The 19,323-nt window shown below is 35.3% G+C and overlaps 1 protein-coding gene across 1 annotated transcript in view; it reads right to left on the bottom strand.

Moving 5' to 3' along the window:
- The window catches only part of RYR2 (ryanodine receptor 2), a 567,150-nt gene that overhangs the window by 353,588 nt on the left and 194,239 nt on the right, over positions 1 to 19,323 (bottom strand). The window contains exon 3 of the mRNA XM_074316777.1: positions 4,097 to 4,201. Within this exon, the coding sequence (XP_074172878.1) occupies positions 4,097 to 4,201 (105 nt within the window). The remainder of the gene's footprint in view (positions 1 to 4,096; positions 4,202 to 19,323) is intronic.

The raw sequence follows: 19,323 nt of genomic DNA, 5'->3' as shown, positions 1-19,323 counted from the left end.
TGTCTACGTTGAGTATTTGAATCTTCTTGTTCACTATAAGCATACTTTCCTTTATTTCACTGAACACAGTTACAGCTGCTGTAAGTCACTGTCTGGTAGAACCATCTCGGGCTTGTTCCTGGTTGTCTTTTCTCTTGAAATGGGGTCACATTTGCATGTTTTCTTCATATGTCAAGCAATCTTGGATTGCATCCTGTCCAGTTGCACTGTCAGATTCTGGAGTCTCCTGTATTACTACGACGGATGTTGATGGATTTGCTTTAACAGGCAATTAACTTGGTGGGATGAAAACTGCACACTGCTAGGTGGCAGTGCAAACCTCGGTTCAGTGTTGCCCTTAGCAACTGGGATGAAATGACACATGCCCCACCCCTACAGGCACGCACGCACACACATGTGTTTAAGCATCAGCCAGAGACTTGGGCAGGGTTTAGGCATGGAAACTGGGTTTCCCCTCTCTGGATTTCTCATTTCCAGGATTACTCCTTACTTTCCAAAGACCCTGAATTCTATCTTCAGACAGGCTGCATGTTCTGTTGGAGTTTTAGTTACCACCTAGCACTGACTTCAGTCCACCTTTAAGCTAAAACCCTTAAAGGGGCAACTCACCAATCCCGTTTGCCAAGCCTGACTCTTCTCCAGAATCTGCCTGGTTTGATTCAACTCTCTGAAGTCTTCAGATAATTGGGGTTTCAGTGTTGCTTGTTTGTTTTGTTTGTAATTTAATTTTGGCCCAAAGTTTATAGCCGTTTTTTCTCCAGAAAGGGCAGGTCCGGTAGGAGTTGTTCAGGTAAACCCACAGCAAAAACCATAATAATAATGAAAATAGCACAGCTCTATGGCCTCCTGTGTGCCAGGATTGCCCCTCGCACTTTATGTTAATTTATTAAATTCTCACATGAGGAAGAAATTATTACCTCCTCCATGCTATAAATGAAAAAATGGAGGCAGAGAAAGGTTAAGGTGTTTGCCTAAAATTACCAGGAACTGAGTTTGCTTAAGGCGTTTGCTCTAGAATCTGTGTGCTTAACCACGATGAAATACCTCACAGATTATCTTGAACTTCATCTTCTGCTCCTGCATTTATATCAAATTATCTTCCACGCAATTACATGCCTGAAATTGGTGCTTCAATGTTTGATAAATGTATTTCTCAAAAACTCATTAATGGTGCTTCAACGCTTTAAAAATGTATTTTTAAAAAACTCATTTACCAGTAAATGTAGCTAGTTGCTTCTTATGCATTTCTGAGTACTCTCAGAGCACAGAGGTTTTATGAGAAGAATGCCGCAACTGTATTAATAGTACTCCATAGTCTACAACTTTATTTTTCATAAAAACTGGACACGTCTGTGTCTGATGTGCATCTCTAATAATAGTGTTTTGTAACTTTAATTACAAGACATAATATAATTTAGAAATATGAAATATTCTTAGAATTCCACACAAAATAATAAACCATTTTAGTAACTTGCAGCATAAAACTCATATCAGGAATATCTCTGGACACTTTATGCATTGTTTCCTGACAAGTGTTGTCTCCTATTAGAATTCTAAAAAATAGCCTCATGCGCTCCAATTGTTCCTTGGAGAAAAAGTTTAAATGATTTTTATATGAATAGTTAAAACAATTCTACTTCTCTGAGAAATTATTGTGCAAATACAAAAAAAAAATTCAGAGGAATAACAGTTCCACATACCCAATTCCTTCCTCATGCTCATACTATAATTATACACATTTCTGTAACAACACACATAAATTATACTATAATTTTTTTCTTTATCTGCATTAGACCGTGAACTCACTGATCACAAAAGTCACTCATATTCATTTTCTATACACAGATCCTTGTAAAGCATGTCTGATAAATGCTCAAAAAGTTTGCGTTAAATAAATGAATGATTATGACTAAATAGTTTTATTCATAAGAAACATTACATTACAATGTTACATTCTGAATTTTATAGATTTTTAAACTATCATTCATAATTTAAATTATAGTAAACTACCGATTACCTCTAATAAGGAAAATATACGACATAAATTGAATGATGATACCAATCACCTAATTATAAATTTCAATATAGGGGCAAATATTGGTTTCAGTTTTTCTGTTGTTGTTGGTTTTTTTTCTCTTGGTTCAAGCCATAATACTCTAATAAGGGACCTGTAGTCAAGTGGCAACAAGCCAAAGTCAAAAAGAACAGGATCCTAAAATTCTCTCAGAAGGAAATAAACAAAAGACAAAAAGGATAGTCAATGCTATAATTTTAAAATATACTCTCCTAAATAGAATATACAAGTAAGCACTCAATATACTCATGGCATTAAACAATAGCAATATCTTTTCAACAAATAACACCTATAAATATTATCTGAGTTCCGGTTAAGATGGCAGTGAAAAAGTCAGAATTTTCAATAAACTACACGGACCCCAAAACCAAAGCTCTTTCCACTATGCTGTGTCTCCTCTCACTTCATATCTATGTGTGCTCCTATGAAATGGAATCCTTAAACGAAACTGGATGTTAAAAAAAGCAAAACTGTATGGAGAAAGTGCCCATCAAAAATGTTTGTGAATTAAATAAGGTATAATAACAAAAATAGCCAGAGTATAAAATCATCTAAATTATTAAACTTTATTAACTAGAACTAATATAAGTTGGTATCTACAAAGTGAAATGACAATACATACTTTCCTAGATGCTCATACAAAAGAAAAATGATTTTTATTTGTGAACATCGATTTGAATTTTAAAACTGATATGTGTCAGTGATGTTGAAAAATCTGGAGGTGTTATTCCAGGTGGAAATAAAACTAGTTGAATTGAGAAATATTTTACTCTAATTTAAGCCTTCTCAAAAGCTTTTCATTAAAGAAAAGAATTTTTTTAAAAACTTTATATAGATCAATACAGTAATTTCAAACTTCGTTGTAACGAAAAATGAACTCGGAAAATTAAAATATGCATAATACACGGGTCTTTTGTAAAATAAGCTTTCATCCTAATATTAAATAAAATCATTGAAGTTTCTCTCCCATACTTGGTAGTACACTATTAAAATTTAAAATTAATTTAGAATTAATGCACAAATCTATTAAAGTCCTAAGCTGTGCTACACTAAAATTTAAAAAACTACAAGGCTAATGAAAATATATCACATCATAATTGATCACCCATTTTCTGTTGAATAGTGTATTATCATTTTTTTAATCTTGTCACTTATCCAGACCCAAACAATGGTTAACAACAACAGCAGCAACACATAGACCAATAATGGCAAAAAAGTTTTCAGTTTCTTTCCTGGAAATAGTATATTTATTAAACCATTTACTGCAGTAATTATGGCACACAAAAAAGAAAGAAAGAGAGAGAGAGAGAGAGAGAGAGAGAGAGAGAGAGAGAAAGGGTTGATCATTCATCCTCCTGTTCATTCTAAACTTTAAAAAATTGCTAAGATTGGGTAGTAACCCAGAAATCAATCATAGCAAGCCACAGTATAGAAAACAATTTATATTACAAAATAAGCTTTCAAAGAACAATGTCTGCATTAGGAAATAAAATAATTTCAATTCTCAGAAGAAAATCATTAGCTATTTGCAATATTGCAATCAACTAAAGCTGTATCTCCATTATTTCATTACTTAAAATATGAGTGCCATGAAATTTTATTTGCCATAAAAAAGCATAGAACATAGTCAGATGGCTAGAGGCTTTTGAATTGAAATAAAGATTAATGACAAATAGAGATGCAAAAAGCAACTAATTAAAATAGTAACAGTAAAAGCTCTGAAGATGTAAGAAAACACGCAAATGCTCAAAGAAAGATAGTGCTTTAAATCAAAGACAGAAGCATGAGGTTTAATGACACAGACCACCTTGAGGTTGGCTTTATTTTTTTTACATTTTCTAAGACATCACAGGTCTGCTGGATAAAGCAAAAAGTCACACTTAAGGAAATCACAAGTAAAAGGTATTGGCTTGGCTTATTTCAGCAAAAAGAAAATCTACAATACCTGTGAAAGAAACCATTCATTTAGTAGCTGAGTTCATTAAAACACCACATAGATAAGTACATAAAATAAGTACTTGCCCCTTCTGATTTCTCCATCGTGTTTGCCAGCATCTCCTGTAGGGCCCGGACAGAGAGGGACTGTTCCAGCACAAAGGTGCAGATGGAGAGGTCTGGGGGGACATTCTGTGAAGAAAGAGGGAACAGGGCCATCACCATCACCATCATCATTACCACTATAATCATTATCATCATCATCATCCCCACCATCAACACTATCACCGCCATCAACACCATCATCACCATCATCATGATCATCACCTTTACTATCATTAATATCATCACCATTACCATCATCACAATCATCACCATCACCATCATCATCACCATCATCATCATCATCATCTTTACCATCATTAATATCATCACCATCATCACCAATAGCATCATCACAATCATCACCATCATCATCACCATCATCACAATCATCACCATCACCATCATCATCATCATCACCATCATCATCATCTTTACCATCATTAATATCATCACCATCATCACCAATACCATCATCGCAATCATCACCATCACCACCACCATCACCATCATCACCATCATCAAACACCCAGACCCAATTTACCTTATTATACTTCAGTTACTTTCATAGAGAAAGTAAGAGTACTTGTCAGTTCTCTAATATGAGCTCCCAAATCATCAAAATACATTGTTTATACTGCTCACACTTAATCCATTTTTTTTAATTTATGGATAACAATAGCTACTACCATTTATTGAGTGCTATTCTGTTTGTCATTGCACTCAGAGCTTTACCAATAACTCCTGTGGTCATCGTGGCAAGGATTACTATCATCATTGTGTGGACAAGAAAATAGAGAAGTTAGATTACTTTTCCAAAATCACAGTTACTGAATTTTTCAAGCCAGAATTTAAAAGTCAGATTTCTCTGACTATCAAACATTCATTTCTAACTTACCAAGCAGTCTGCTGATAAAAAAAAAATTAAATAACTGAAAAATACTTGCCTCAAATTAATATCAAAGTTAAGCAAATATAAAACTGACTTGGTATAAAACACTCATTTACACAAGCTTCTCCTTACCCACAAAGATAACAGTTACTTTGTTTTAATCAAGTTGGATATCATATTTGCCCTCTAACTTGAGATGTGGTCATTTGTGTACACTGCTTTATTTTTTCATTCATTCTTTTTCCCTTCTCTTTCCTTACCTTAAACTTCCACACCAATTTATAACCCCATAAATTCTGAAAACCCCAAAAGGTAATTACCAAGCGGATGAAAGAAACAGGATAAGAGTTGGTTGGTGAGTTACAGAAAACTATCCCCATGAGGAAAATATCATCATTCATGTCTGCTTTTGCTTTAGATAAGCAGGATCCAGTAGGCAACCAGCTACTCAAAGGAGGATTTTCATAATAGAAAAACATTTTAAATACATTAAACAAAGTACGAGCAAGAGTGTGTCTTCATAGAAAGGACATTAGGAGAATAAATTTGACAACCTGATGCAATGCATCAAAATGACAATTTGTAATGTTTAAGTGTTTATTAAATTGAAGCACGACCATTAGAATGGTTCTTATCAGCAGAGAATGACGCTTTATAGTTCCAAGGAAAGGTTAAGTACCAGGGTTCCAGTAGTAAAGTTAAAATTAATTTTGGATGAAAGAAGCAAACAATTGGGCCGCTAAGCTTATTCATACTGCACACACCTCCCTGGCTTCTCTGTTTTGTTTTGTCTTCATGTTGAATGAACTCTCCTTCTCCCGTTTCCTCCATCCTCCCATCGTGGCCTTCGTCACTCCCAGCCCCATCCCTTCCCATTCCTCCGCAGACTCTCTCGCCAGTCATCACGGAAGCAGTCAGATCTGGGTGGAGCCACTGCATGTACCCTCTGCAGCCATTGGCAAGGCTTCCCTTCCAGCACGCTCAGATCAAAGATTGGGAGCCAGAAAGGGAACTCTCTTCTATGCAATTTAGAAATAAATTCTTTTCATTTAATTTGCTCAGTTCTAACTATACTAATTACAATTTTTCAGACCAAGACAAATGCTACTGGAAAAAGAAAACTGCTAATGAAAGCATTTATTTCATTTACAGCCATTTAAATTGTGAAGGTTTGGAAGATACACTCTAACAAAAAGTGGTGCAGAGTACCATGTTACTAAGACGTATGCCAGTGAACCGATCCTCAAAGAAACGCCTTGATTTGCAGCATTTGCCCATTTCTGTGGCGTAAACACTCCAATGATTGCTAATTTCAAAGTGTCAAAGTTTACAAATGGGCTCACAAAATTGCTAATTTGCTCACAACTGGCCTCATGAGTCTCTAAAAGCCATGTCCAGCACGCCACTGGACTGATTTCAAACCAAAACTCATTAATTCCTTTAGAATCAGTATATTATAGCAGTTAAGAGCTTGGATCCTATAAACAGATGTTCTAGTACTTTCAAGAAAAGGCCCTTTCTGGAAACATTTCAAAGTCTACATACTGGGTGTATTTAAATTATTACATGTTTCACTTTGATCAAAATATGAAATACAGATCTCTGTAATGTTTTATTTTAAAGATCTTTGAAAACTATGCATCCGAAATGAATGAATCCTGCCAAGCTAAGATCGTTTTGCCAGAGTGGCATGCCTGTTAAAAGATATTTTTCCAGGTAGTGGGGGTTTGGCATGAATAAAAGCACAATCTGCAAAGGCAATTCTGTCTCTTAGAGAAACAGTCTCTTAATGCATTTTCTTCCGACCCATCTTTATCACTTTCTCTCTTTGACCCTGACCCCTCTCAAAACACACATAAATGTAAAAGCTGAGACAGTTTTATACACACACACACACACACACACACACACACACGATGCCAAAAAAAAATGTGTCCTCATTTTAAGAAAGAATAAAACTGTATTAATTGTAATACTCAATACATACCGAAACAAAAGATGAATACAAGTCACATTTGACTTCTGCAATTACAAGAGGTGCTCAAAGTGGTTCCCTTCAGCGTCTAGACACTTCTGATTACGGCAAACTACTGCTTGAGCATCGATAACGTCTCTTAAAATGTGTGTACATTTTTTGGCACCCCTGATATATTGTTTACCCCTTGTAGGAAAACTTGAAAGAATGCAAATCAGAGCATTTATTTGTTTTACTCTAAAGAAAAATGGTCTGGTTATTTTAGACAACAGAATCATTACCATGACTTCTTGCCTTCCCAAGTAAACTACTAAAAGTATTCCTTAATTTATATGTGCATTTCTTCAAATAACCTTGAAATTTTTATAGCTATGCTGTGATAATAGCATTTATGTTAAGCCTTCACTTCCACCTCCCCCAAATAAAGTTGACTCAGTGGAAAATAAAGGGTCTCATTCATTCATCAAAGACCAACTAAACGGCCCAAAATGGAAACCAAAATGAGTTCTAACACCAGGCACAACAGATGAAGTACAACATTCTATAAACCCTTGCAATGCAAGCTCCGTTTTGAAGGCATCTGCAAGTTACCATCTTTTCCGGAGTCTTCATTTTTTTTCTTTGTTTAACTTGAGTCTTATTCCTGAGAAACTTAATTTTTAGAACTTCATTTTGAAAGAATTTTTGCTTACGTTTACAGTGAGTATGCCCCCAAATCATAAGAGAAACCCTTGTGTGGTATGCTTTCCATTCCAGGTGACTCAGAGTAGGCCACGTGAGAACATACAACCAAGAGCTACGACTCAGCAGGTGCACCTACCTGCCTCTTACGCCTCACACAAAACATCTATTTTTCAGGGAAGCTTAGATCAGAGAGAGCACTTCAGTCTGTCTATGTGTCTGTCTAGGCTGCTGAGAACAGGACCAAAGCAGGCAGTTAGGAGCTTAATACTGCTTTTTATGTGGCGACAATACTCATCTTATCAGGACATGTGTCCTTTGGCAAAGGTAACAAACCTGAAGCTGTGTGGCTTTCCTTCTTTTTAAAATACAAACTTGTCACTGTTCTCTACCGGACAAGCATGATCTAATCATAGGGGGAAAATTCTCAAGAATAACCACAACACAGCCTCTGGCTTTGTTGGCACTGAGAGTCGATGGGAAATCAGTTAGGTTGGATGGACATCTCAATTCCAACTGAGGTGTCTGGCCATCCAGTCATGTGACTTCCACATATGTATCTGCCTAATTCACTTAAAAAAACTACTGAAACATGTCATTACCTTAACTGGCCTGTGCCCAATGATCTGGGGCTACATAAGCCATAGACCATTCTCTAATTATCAGTGTGTAAAAATCGCCTAGAGCAAACTCCTCCATTATAACATCCTGATGCCTTTGCTCATATTTTTCCTTTCTCAGCCTGAAATACTCATCTCCAGGTCTCCACCTATTGAAACTATTTCATATTTTTAAGTAAATAAATAAATACACTCATAAATAAAATCACATACAAAAATATTTTCCTTGTTGAAAATTCAAACACAGTCAATTAACACATATTTTGTATGTTATATGTATTGTATACTATATTCTTACAATAAAGGAGGCTAGAGAAAAGTTTATTAAAAATTATAAGGAAGAGAAATACATTTACAGTGCTGTAATGTATTTACTGATACCATTAAGTTTACATCATTTGTTTACAAAATGAAAAAAAAAAATCCACATTATGAATGGACCCATGCAGTTCAAACCCATGCTGTTCAAGGGTCAACTGTATCCTCACGTTTCCTCACACTCTCTCTCAGGCATGACCACATGGGAGTTTGATGAGCATTTGGATGTGCCTCTTTCCAGGCCTTTCTCTATGCCTTTTACATACACGTATGTATGTTCATACAGAAGTGTATATATAAATAAATATGTATGTATGTATATGTGTGTGTGTGTGTGTATATATATATATACATATATACATATACATATACATTTATTTATATATACAGAAGTGTATATATAAATAAATATGTATGTATGTATATGTATACATATATATATATATATATATATATATATATATATATAGAGAGAGAGAGAGAGAGAGAGAGAGAGAGAGAGAGAGAGATTGGCTTTTCCCATGAATGGGCTCACTTTGTACAAACTGCATTTTTAATTTACTAGAATATGTTGGAGGCCATTATGTGTTAATAGATATATATCTTCATTCTTTATGACACTAGAGAATCTAGATGTAGCATATTCCTCCTGAAAACTGGTTCAAGTTTTCTGCTATGCAACACTGTTATTCAGCTTGGACCCTCCCCTCCTACTCCACAGGCCTAATATGGTGGCTTGCAAAAGAAAGTGTTCCGAGTTTGATGAGCTGACCTCAAACTATGATTTCATCTATTTCTGGAAAATAAAGCAAATGCGCATACAAGAACAAAGTAGTTAGAGCCCTAATGGCAGATCTCTTTGTTTTTGTTTTAGTAATCCAAGGTTTCTAATAGGAAGACAGGCTAATTTCTCTTTTTATCAATTACCATTATATTAGTTTCAGGTGTATAGCATAGTGGTTCGACATTGATATAGTGTACAAAATAGTCTCCCCATTAAGTGTAGTATCTATGACACCATACATAATTATTATAATACTATTGATTATATTCACTATGCTGTGCATTACACCCCTGTGACTATTTTATAACTGGAAATTTGCACTTTTTAATCCCTTCACCCTTTTCACCCAGCCTCCCAACTCCCCTCCCATCTGGCAACCACCAGTTTGTTCTCTATATCTATGAGGTTTTTTTCTGTTTTTTTCTTCAATTTTTGTTGTTGTTTTTGAGATGCCACATATAAGTGAAATCATACGGTGTTTGTCTTTCTCTGTTCTACTTCTGAGTATTTATCCAAACAAATCCAAAACACTAATTCAAAAAGATATATGCACCCCTATGTTCACTGCAGCATTATCTACAATAGCCAAGCAACTTAAATGTACATCGACAGATGATTGGATAAAGAACATGTGATAGTCTATATATATATATATATATATATATATATATATATATATATATAGTACTTGGCCATAAAAAATAATGAAATCTTATCACTTAACAACAACATGGATGGACCTAGAGGGTATTATGCTAAATGAAATAATTCAAACTGGAAAAACACATATATTGACTTTCAATAGTTCTCCAAATAAACTTTGGGGTAACACCGAGATATCTCAGAATGTATTTTGAAAATTAATGAGGTATTAAATCTCGATAGTTTTATAGCATAAAGAAATCTACAGGTCACTGTGCCAGAGAACATGGGATTCAGGTTCAGTGCATAACTAGCCAAGGGATCTCAGGTGAACCAGAGTGAGCTTCCCCATCTGTTAAGTGGGAAAATATCTATCATACCTTAAAGAATCCTTCTGAGTTTCAAATAAGAAAATCAACACATTATAAACTGGAAAGTGCCAATGAAATATAATGTTATCAGACTAACTTAAGAAAAACCTAATCAGATTGAAAGTTCAGAATCGTAGAGACATAAATTAAGAGAAAACTTGCTTTTCTACAAAGAACTGTAAAGACAGTGTGCTTTAGAATGGAGCAGATGGTCTGAAGTTGAGGCAAATTTGTTTCTGCTCAGCCACCATCTGCTGAGTGACCTTTGGCAAAGCACCATAATCATTGAGTGTCAATTTCTCCACCATCGATGGGGATAGCAAACCATATGTTCTCCAAAAGATAAAGTTGTTGCTGTTGTTTTAAGTTGCCAACTGGAGACATTAACCAGGCAAAATTTCACCTGCCAAATGGGGAAATAATAGTCTTTAAAATGCGTACATATTCTCCCATTCCAATAAAATGATGGAGTTGTATCCCATTGACTTCTATGAAATATTGTGGGAAAGAAATGTCAAACAGAATATAAGGAAAATACGGATTAATTTTTCCTCTTTCCCTTTCTTCAAAACTCCAATCATAATATTTCACCATGTACCCAGCCTGGAAATGTGGTTATTACCAGATCTTCACACTTTTCCATGGGAGCTCATTTTTCAGGGTAGCTTTTCTTGTCATATTCTTTTTCTCTTCAACTCACTTTGCACCAAAGGTTAACATGATACTGCCAATTAATTTTTTCAGATCAATTTTCTTAAAGACAAGGCTAAATGTGATCATGAAAGGAGAAACTGACAAGTCTGGGTTTCCCCAGGTGTAAAGCCTTTGAATCTCTTCAGAGAAACTCAGTCATTCCCCTTGGAGATCTTGACAACATCGGTCCAGGTAGGGAGAGATTATTAGCAGGTTTCAGTGACTGGTAATTAGCAGTAAATCTCCACTACAAATGGCCACAGCTGTGCCAATTTAGCAATTAATTATGAAAATCCCTAGTGAATTAATAGGGGTTTATATGATTCCCCCAGTGTTCATTTGCTGCTTGGCATACATCTTTTGTAACACAATGTCTTTTAAATATAATATTAAGTAGATGTGTGATCTATCTTATGTTTTACAATTACTTTAACATTCAGAGGACTCAAATGTGTCAATGCAAATCTAGAAGTACAGTTGCTTCTCATTCCATCCCATATTACCGCTCTCATTCTAATCTCACAACAGTACTATTATCTCAGGTCAAATGTGTTCACACACATCTAGAGTGGGAACCATTCTTGGTGAGAATACAATTACACGTGTTTTGAAGGCAAAACACTCAAAGGGGAAACAAGAGGAGAGACTTCTGCTCAAAATTAAACCTTAAGCTACAATAATACACAAGTATCATCTACTACTGTTTTATCAAATATAACTTCCTGCTTCTAAATATTGCTAAGTCAAACCCATGACTCAACAAAACCTTAACGAAACAAGTCTCCAGACTCTAGGAAATGAATGGCCCACTTAATTAATTTTCACTGAAAACACATTATTTCTAGTCATATAAGTATATTGCAACGATGTTCTGGGAGGTTGGGCTCCACGTTGAGAAATCTGTTAAAAAGCTACCGAGTCTCACCCCTAAATTCAGAGTTTAGACCTATTTGAGTAAATATATGGCAATATGGATAACTAAACAAATAAATAAATAAAAACCAACTAATAAAACAATGGGAATATCAAAACCACTGCTGCAGTTCAGGTGGCCACAAATTACTTTGGAGCAAAGTTTCTCTACTCAGAGACTTTTTTAAGAGTTAGCAAAATACATACATGTTTTATTGCGTATGCAGTCAGCAACTGGTGTTTTCCTGATAGCAAGTATGCAACGATACTACAACAGAAATAACGTACAGCCAAGTATTTGTCAAATTCAGAATGAGCAGCCTTGCTCCCCGCAAGATCCCAGTGAACCAGACAGTGTTGGAACTTGGTAGATCGTCCCAGAAAAACTATTGGTGATCCACAGTGTGGTCCCCAGGAATTCTCATGAAAAGAGGATTTAGGTAGCATCTATTCATAGGGTCATTCCTGAAGGAATTGAGGACAAAAATAATTTTTACTGTGACCAGGTCAACCTAATCATCTGCCATATGACCTTTGTCAAAATAGTCATAGTCCCTTGTCTCATCACGAGCTTAAAGTAAGGGGAACAAGTCATATAAACTTGTGAACGAGGGCAACCAACAGATTCTGACTTACCTAAATCTCCACAGAAAGTCAAAAAAAAAAAAGAAAAAGAAAAAAAAAAGAAAATGAGAATTATGTCTTCTAAATCAAGTTATGTAAGTAGTAAGATGATGTCTTCAAATATGATTAACTATGCAGTCCAGTACAGATATATTCAGGGACAACCATGCAAATACCAACCATCTCACTCTTCACAGGTATCTCTTTCTGTGATGATATGCTAGATAATTTTGTCAAAATTAATCTAAAATGTCAAGAGCTAAATTAATTACTCAGTATCAGTCGAAACAAATCACTGGAATCAACTCAGTAGCATCGCTTGAATCTTCAAAACTAGAACTCCAACTAGACTCAGACTGAGACATTCAATACCTTGGAATTCTTACTAGGAATTCTGATAGCCTGGAATTTCTACACAGTATCAAGAACGTAAGACATAACTATGTAGACATAATTATGTAAATTATAATGGCTATATCACTTTTTAAATGGCCTCCATGTGCTATGTCCTAAATCTCATCACAACCCTACAAGTATTATCCTCACTTTAGAAATGAGTAAATGGCAAGTCAGAAAATTAAATGACTTGATCTGAGCCAGAAACTATTAAAAGGCATATTCGCTTCACCTAAAATTCATGGCACATTGCCTCCCTCAGGTAAAACCAGCCTGGTGTTGGCTGGTATTCTTTTTTCTTTTTCTTTTTCTTGTCCATTTGTGGTAATATTTATGATTGATAAATTAAACCTAAATGTGACAGGGTGTATGCTCTAAAATTGCTCACGCGGAATCAGTCATGAAAACCCCAAACTCCCTGACTTTGGCCTAGGGGACAGTTTAGAAGCTCATAACTTGAGCCCCTCTGGGAATGGACTAGCACAAGCAAAAATGCAAGAAGACATTAAAATCATCATCGTTTCTGGATGGATGCCTTGTGCATGGATTTAGACATAGAGATCTTTCCCCTGCTGTCTATGGAGGAGAATCACCACTTCAATGGGAGATACAAAATTTTCTGGTTGAAGGATGTTGACGAGAGAGGTAGTGGAATGAGAAAACTAAGTCAGGGTAGGCACTGGAGGTTATAAGGCCCAGGCTTTGCACAGAACTGAAACTGACGCTGTATTTGCGAGGCTACACCCTGCCATCATGCTAGGTGATCTGGACATACTCCAGACGCCTACTCATCCATATAAACTACAAACCTACAGCTGAAGCTAACAGACTACAAACGCAGTTTGGGTAACCAAGCACTCCATCTCATCTAACATATAAGTTCGCTCAGCAGGGGCTGTAAGTAACATAACAGAAAGACGTCAAAGGGCATTTTAGGGAGATAACTCCAGCAGCTGGGTACATGATGACAACCACAGTGTGACACTTTATATTCAAGGACCAATTCAGGAAAGATAGAAAGGATTTTGTGCAACATGTTTTAAGGAAATTAGGGGGACTTCCCCTTACAGCCAAGTCAGGAGGTTGGCAAATCCTCTGTTTAAAAAACAATCTGGATAAAAGTGAACAAAAATAACCTTTCAGATCTGTGGGACTTAATCAAAGGCAAAAAAGTATGACACATTTTACACGTGAAAACTGCTAAACTTCAAGTAAGAGCAGTGAGGGTCTGTGGCATTCCTTCCCAAGGCTGCTCCCATCTCCCCCCAGGTCCGCTGATGTAAAGGTTCTGCCAGAGTGTGGCATGGGGTAGGCTGTGAGGCCCACGAGTTATGCCCCGTCATGAAAGGAGGCTTACTCCATTTGGAGCACATGCCAGGCACACTGCATTGTCTGTGACAGTAACACTTTCCAGGGAGACCGACAGATCTTGTAGCCTGACTCAGTATATTCCTGACTGAAGCTGCAAGCGTGCAGTACTCCCAAGCTACGCCCACACTCCTGGCTAACCCTGAAGCAGCATACGCACAAGAGAGACACAAAGGACCGAGCAGAAAGTAAACCCGGGGCACATTTCAAATGACCTGAACTTCACATGCACTTCTCCACCCATACACGGGTCCATTTGCAGAGAACAGAAGCCTTACTGCTTGAAGTATCTGAGCGCAACCTCTGTACAATCACTGCCTAAGCGATGCAGAAAGAGGGCAACTGCTACGAAGCCAGGTTAAAATAAAAAGGGGAATGAAAATAATAAAATAAAATGGAGCAGTGGCATTAGTGGCAACACATCACAGGGGAGACATATTTCACAGATTTAGCCCAGGCAAATTACTAATCAAAGAAAAACAAACGAAAATAGCAACAACAACCATCAGTAGGGAAATATCAGGAATCAGAGTTCATACTACATATTATCTAAAAAGTCTAGTTGTACAAAAAAGTATGACACAGGCGAAAAAGAAAAACAAAACAAAACAAAAAACAGTAAAGTGTAACCTATATTAAAAGAAAAAAATAATGAAGAGAAACTGTCCCTAAGTGTCCGCAGACATTGGAGTTAGCATTAGCTTCAAAGCAGCCCTCAAACATATGTTTAAAGAACTAAAGGAAACCATGTTTAAAGAAATAAAGAAAAGTATAACAATGAAGCAACAAATAGAAATTCTCAATAAGGATTTAGGAATTACACAAGGAGAACCAAATGAAAATTCTGGATTTGAGTATAATAACTGAAATAATAAATATACTATAGGGGTTCAACAACAGATTTGAGGCAAAAGGGGAAAGAATCAGTGAACTTAAGATCAATCAACAGAAATTATTCAGTTGGAAGTACACAGAGAAAAAACATGGAAAAAAATTAACAGAGCCTCAGAAATCTGGCGGACAATATCAAGTACATCAACATATGTGTAATGTGAGTCCCAGAATAACAGGAGAGAAAGAAAAGGCCAGAAAATATAGGTGAAGAAATAATGGCTGATAATGTCCAAATTTTAATGAAAAACATGAGTTTACACATCCACAATGTACAACACACCCCAAGAAGGATAAGTACAAAGAAGTTTCAAAATGGCACACTAACCATTTTATGCAAAAGGAGGGGAAAAAAATGAAGGGAGGAACAACAACCAAAAAAACAAAAACAAAAAAAAGAGAATCGATCTTAAGTTTCTCACCAGAAAAAGAAAAGTAATTAAGTAACTACTGTTTTCCCCAAAATTAAGACGCATCAGATCTAATGCGTCTTTTGGAGAAAAAATTAATATAAGACCCGGTCTTATTTTAAGATAATATAAGACCAGGTATAATATAATAAAATATAATTTAATATAATACCGGGTCTTATATTAATTTTTGCTCCAAAAGATAAGTTAGAACTAATGGTCCAGCTAGGCCTTATTTTCAGGGAAACATAGTATGCGAGGTGTAGGATATGTTAATTATCCTGATTGTGGTAATCATTTCACAACAAATACCTATGTCAAAATATCACATTTTGTTCCTTAAATATATACAATTTTTATTTGTCAACTACAACTTCAATAAACTTGGGCTGGGGGAGGGCAGGCATTACATTGTCTAAAAAAATTAAGGCTGAGCTCCCTCCCTACCTGGTACCTATATTCTGGACCCAACCTCATTTTCCGGCCTGTATTCAATGCTTACTACAATGAGGCAAAATTAGATGACTCCCTACTTTTCACACATATTTCCTTTTTCAATCTTGTCCCTGGCCCAATGTCCACAAAGCAACTCCTGGCTGAAACCGCCATGCACTGTACATATTTGTACACAATATATGTCCACACAACTTTATAAGGTAATAAGACTATTGGCCTCCTTTACAACTTATTTGTTACGTATCTTGTTGAATATTCCTGATAGTGTTGCCAGTACTTCATGTTCAAAGTTTAGTAAAGAAAAATAATTTTTGTGATATGACACATATATCATCTCATTGCAAATACACTATTAAAAATATTGGTTAAAAAGCCCTAGAAATATATTTAAATTACTTTTAAATATTGACTGATGAATTTTAAATAACACATATATTTTTTTAATGTAAACCTGTTAAAATAATGCAAAAACTGCAATATTTTGATGATGGTCTAAAAATTCTAATTTATGAAGATTCTGAAAAAATAATCTTACGGTAAAAGATTAAAAAAATCACAATTATCTGCACATAATTTAATTGCATTATTTCAAGGTCTTCTATTGCAAGAAATTAAAAAGATTCATATGAATATACACTCAATCCATTCACATAGGGTTACTAACCTAAAAGAATCATTGGATCTTTACAGGAGTAAATTCTTTGGTGATAAAATAACACATTTCTAAATTTTTTATTTGGCAAATATGATAATAAAATTGAATGTTTGATGCCAGGTTTAATCCTAATGAAGAGGATCAGTAGTAAAATCACTCATTGAAATAACTACCCATCTGTTTACTACAAGCTAATCCCACTTTATATTAATTTCATCTACATTAACTGCAGTTTATGTTTCTACCCCTAAGTGGTAAATGAATGAATACTCTAGTTTAGTTCTTGGTGCCTGCTGAAATGAATCTTTACTAGACCGATCTCATTTCCTGAAGAAACCAATTTTCTTTCCTTTATGACAGAGCACCAGGCCATAAAGACAAGTGGAAAACAAGCAATATAATGTATCAGGGCCTTGAGGAAAGCTTCCAGCTCTGTTCAACAGAACATTCTCATCTTTAAGTATTAAACTGCTCAAATTTTTTCAGTCTATGATATATCTATAATGCTAACCAACTCAAATAGCTCATATTAAATTGATATATGCTCATCAAAATTAACAATTTGTCACAGTGTACTCAACATGGTTTCCTAGTAGTATTTCAGCCAGTTTCTGATAAGAATAAGTGTTTTTCCCAAAGAAATGTGACTTTTTGTGTTCCACTATTAAAGAAGACACACTAAGAAGCTTCTGAATAGTTTTCAGGGACATTGCAAGTCATATAATAGTCAAACTTCATGTTCTAAATGTTAGTTCTTAAATGTCTGTGATGACCACACACAGATGAGAATCAGTTTATGTCTCAAGGAACAATTGACCCAATAGGTAAGATTTGTAATTAACAATAATGTAAGTCCATATACTTCTTCCTGAGAGATTTGGATGTTTTTGGTCATTCTCTTATCTGATCTAATTACTGTCCTTGTTTTGACTTCATAACACAGCTTGCAAATAGTTTGTGCTAGAAATAGCAATAGTAGCTCTTGTATTTTCTTCTTTCTTTTGTGCTTACATTACTAGCATAGTTTTCTATTTCTGTGTCTCTGCAAAATATCTTAATGCCAGCTGTCTACTTCTTGAGCTAATTTAGATAAAACTAGAATATTTAATAGTATTGATAATAGTAATAATAAATAATCGTAATGGCTAACACTCAACTACTGCCTACTGCATGCCTGTAACTACTCTAAGCACTTGACATTTATTAACTCAATTCATCTAGAAACTTATATAAGATAGATATCTACTGAACTAGATTAACGTTTTCCTGAGATATACTACCATCAAATGAATCCTAATTATGGAACTCCCACTCACCCACCAGATACGTTGTACACTTTAGGCAACAAATAATGGTTATACATGTATATAACCAATGTCATTCAGACAGTGAGACACAGAGATAGAGATGGAGAGAGAGAGAGAGAGAGAGAGAGAGAGAGAGAGAGAGAGAAATAGTGCCATAAATATTAATTTATTTTTTCTTTTTTGTTTGTTTGTTTAATTAAAGTTTATTAGGGTGACAATTGTTAGTAAAGTTACACAGATTTCAGGTGTACAATTCTGTAATACATTATCTATATCTCACATGGTTCACCACCCAAAGTCAGTTCTCCTTCCATCACGATATATTTAACCCCCTTTACCTTCTTCTAGAACCCTCCTCCTCCTTACCCTCTGGTAACCACTAAACTATCATCTATGTCTATGAATTTTTCTTTCTTCATTTGTTTGTCTTGTTCTTTTGTTGTTTTCAGTTTTATATACCAAATATCAGTGAAATCATATGGTTCTCAACTTTTTCTGTCTGACTTATTTCGCTTAGCATTATAATCTCAAGATCCATCCATGTTGCCGCAAATGATACTATTTCATCTTTTCTTATGGCCGAATAGTATTCCATTGTGTATATATACCACAATTTCTTTTTCATCTATCAAAGGACACTTTGGTTATTTCCATGTCTTGGCCACCGTAAATAAAGCTGCAATGAACATTGGAGCACACATGTTTTTATGGATGTTTTCAGATTTTTTGGGTAGATACCCAGGAGGGGTTTGTTAGGTTGTATGGTAAATCTTACCTCTTTTTTGGATAAAAATAATATAAAGTGATGTTATAATGTTATCTTCCCACACCCCACTGAATCGAATTGCTTGTATATCCCCCAGAGGCCAGACTTTAGAGACTACTATTAGCGATACTGTACAAGTTTATTCTTCTATAGACAACAGAATAACAACACATAGCACAGTTAACTGAAGGCTCAAAAGTAAAAGGTAACTATTAATAGCCCAAAAATAACTTACAAATACATATATCATGTGTTATAAACTGTGTTTACTCTGGAAGTAACAGTTCTCGGGATCTGTATAAACATCATGAGGAATGGAATAGACTCCAAAGTTAAAGCATTGACTATTTCATGAGTCATGAAGTTCACAAAATTCTAAAAAATATGGAAAACAGAAAATTCAAAAGAGCTTAATAAATAAAAACAAAATTCAAAAAGCAAATAAGCCAAT

Source organism: Rhinolophus sinicus, linkage group LG12 (assembly GCF_036562045.2).
Source record: "Rhinolophus sinicus isolate RSC01 linkage group LG12, ASM3656204v1, whole genome shotgun sequence".
NCBI lineage: Eukaryota > Metazoa > Chordata > Mammalia > Chiroptera > Rhinolophidae > Rhinolophus > Rhinolophus sinicus.
The sequence above is the reverse complement of the archived record's forward strand: the minus strand, read 5'-3'. Positions and strand labels throughout refer to the sequence as shown.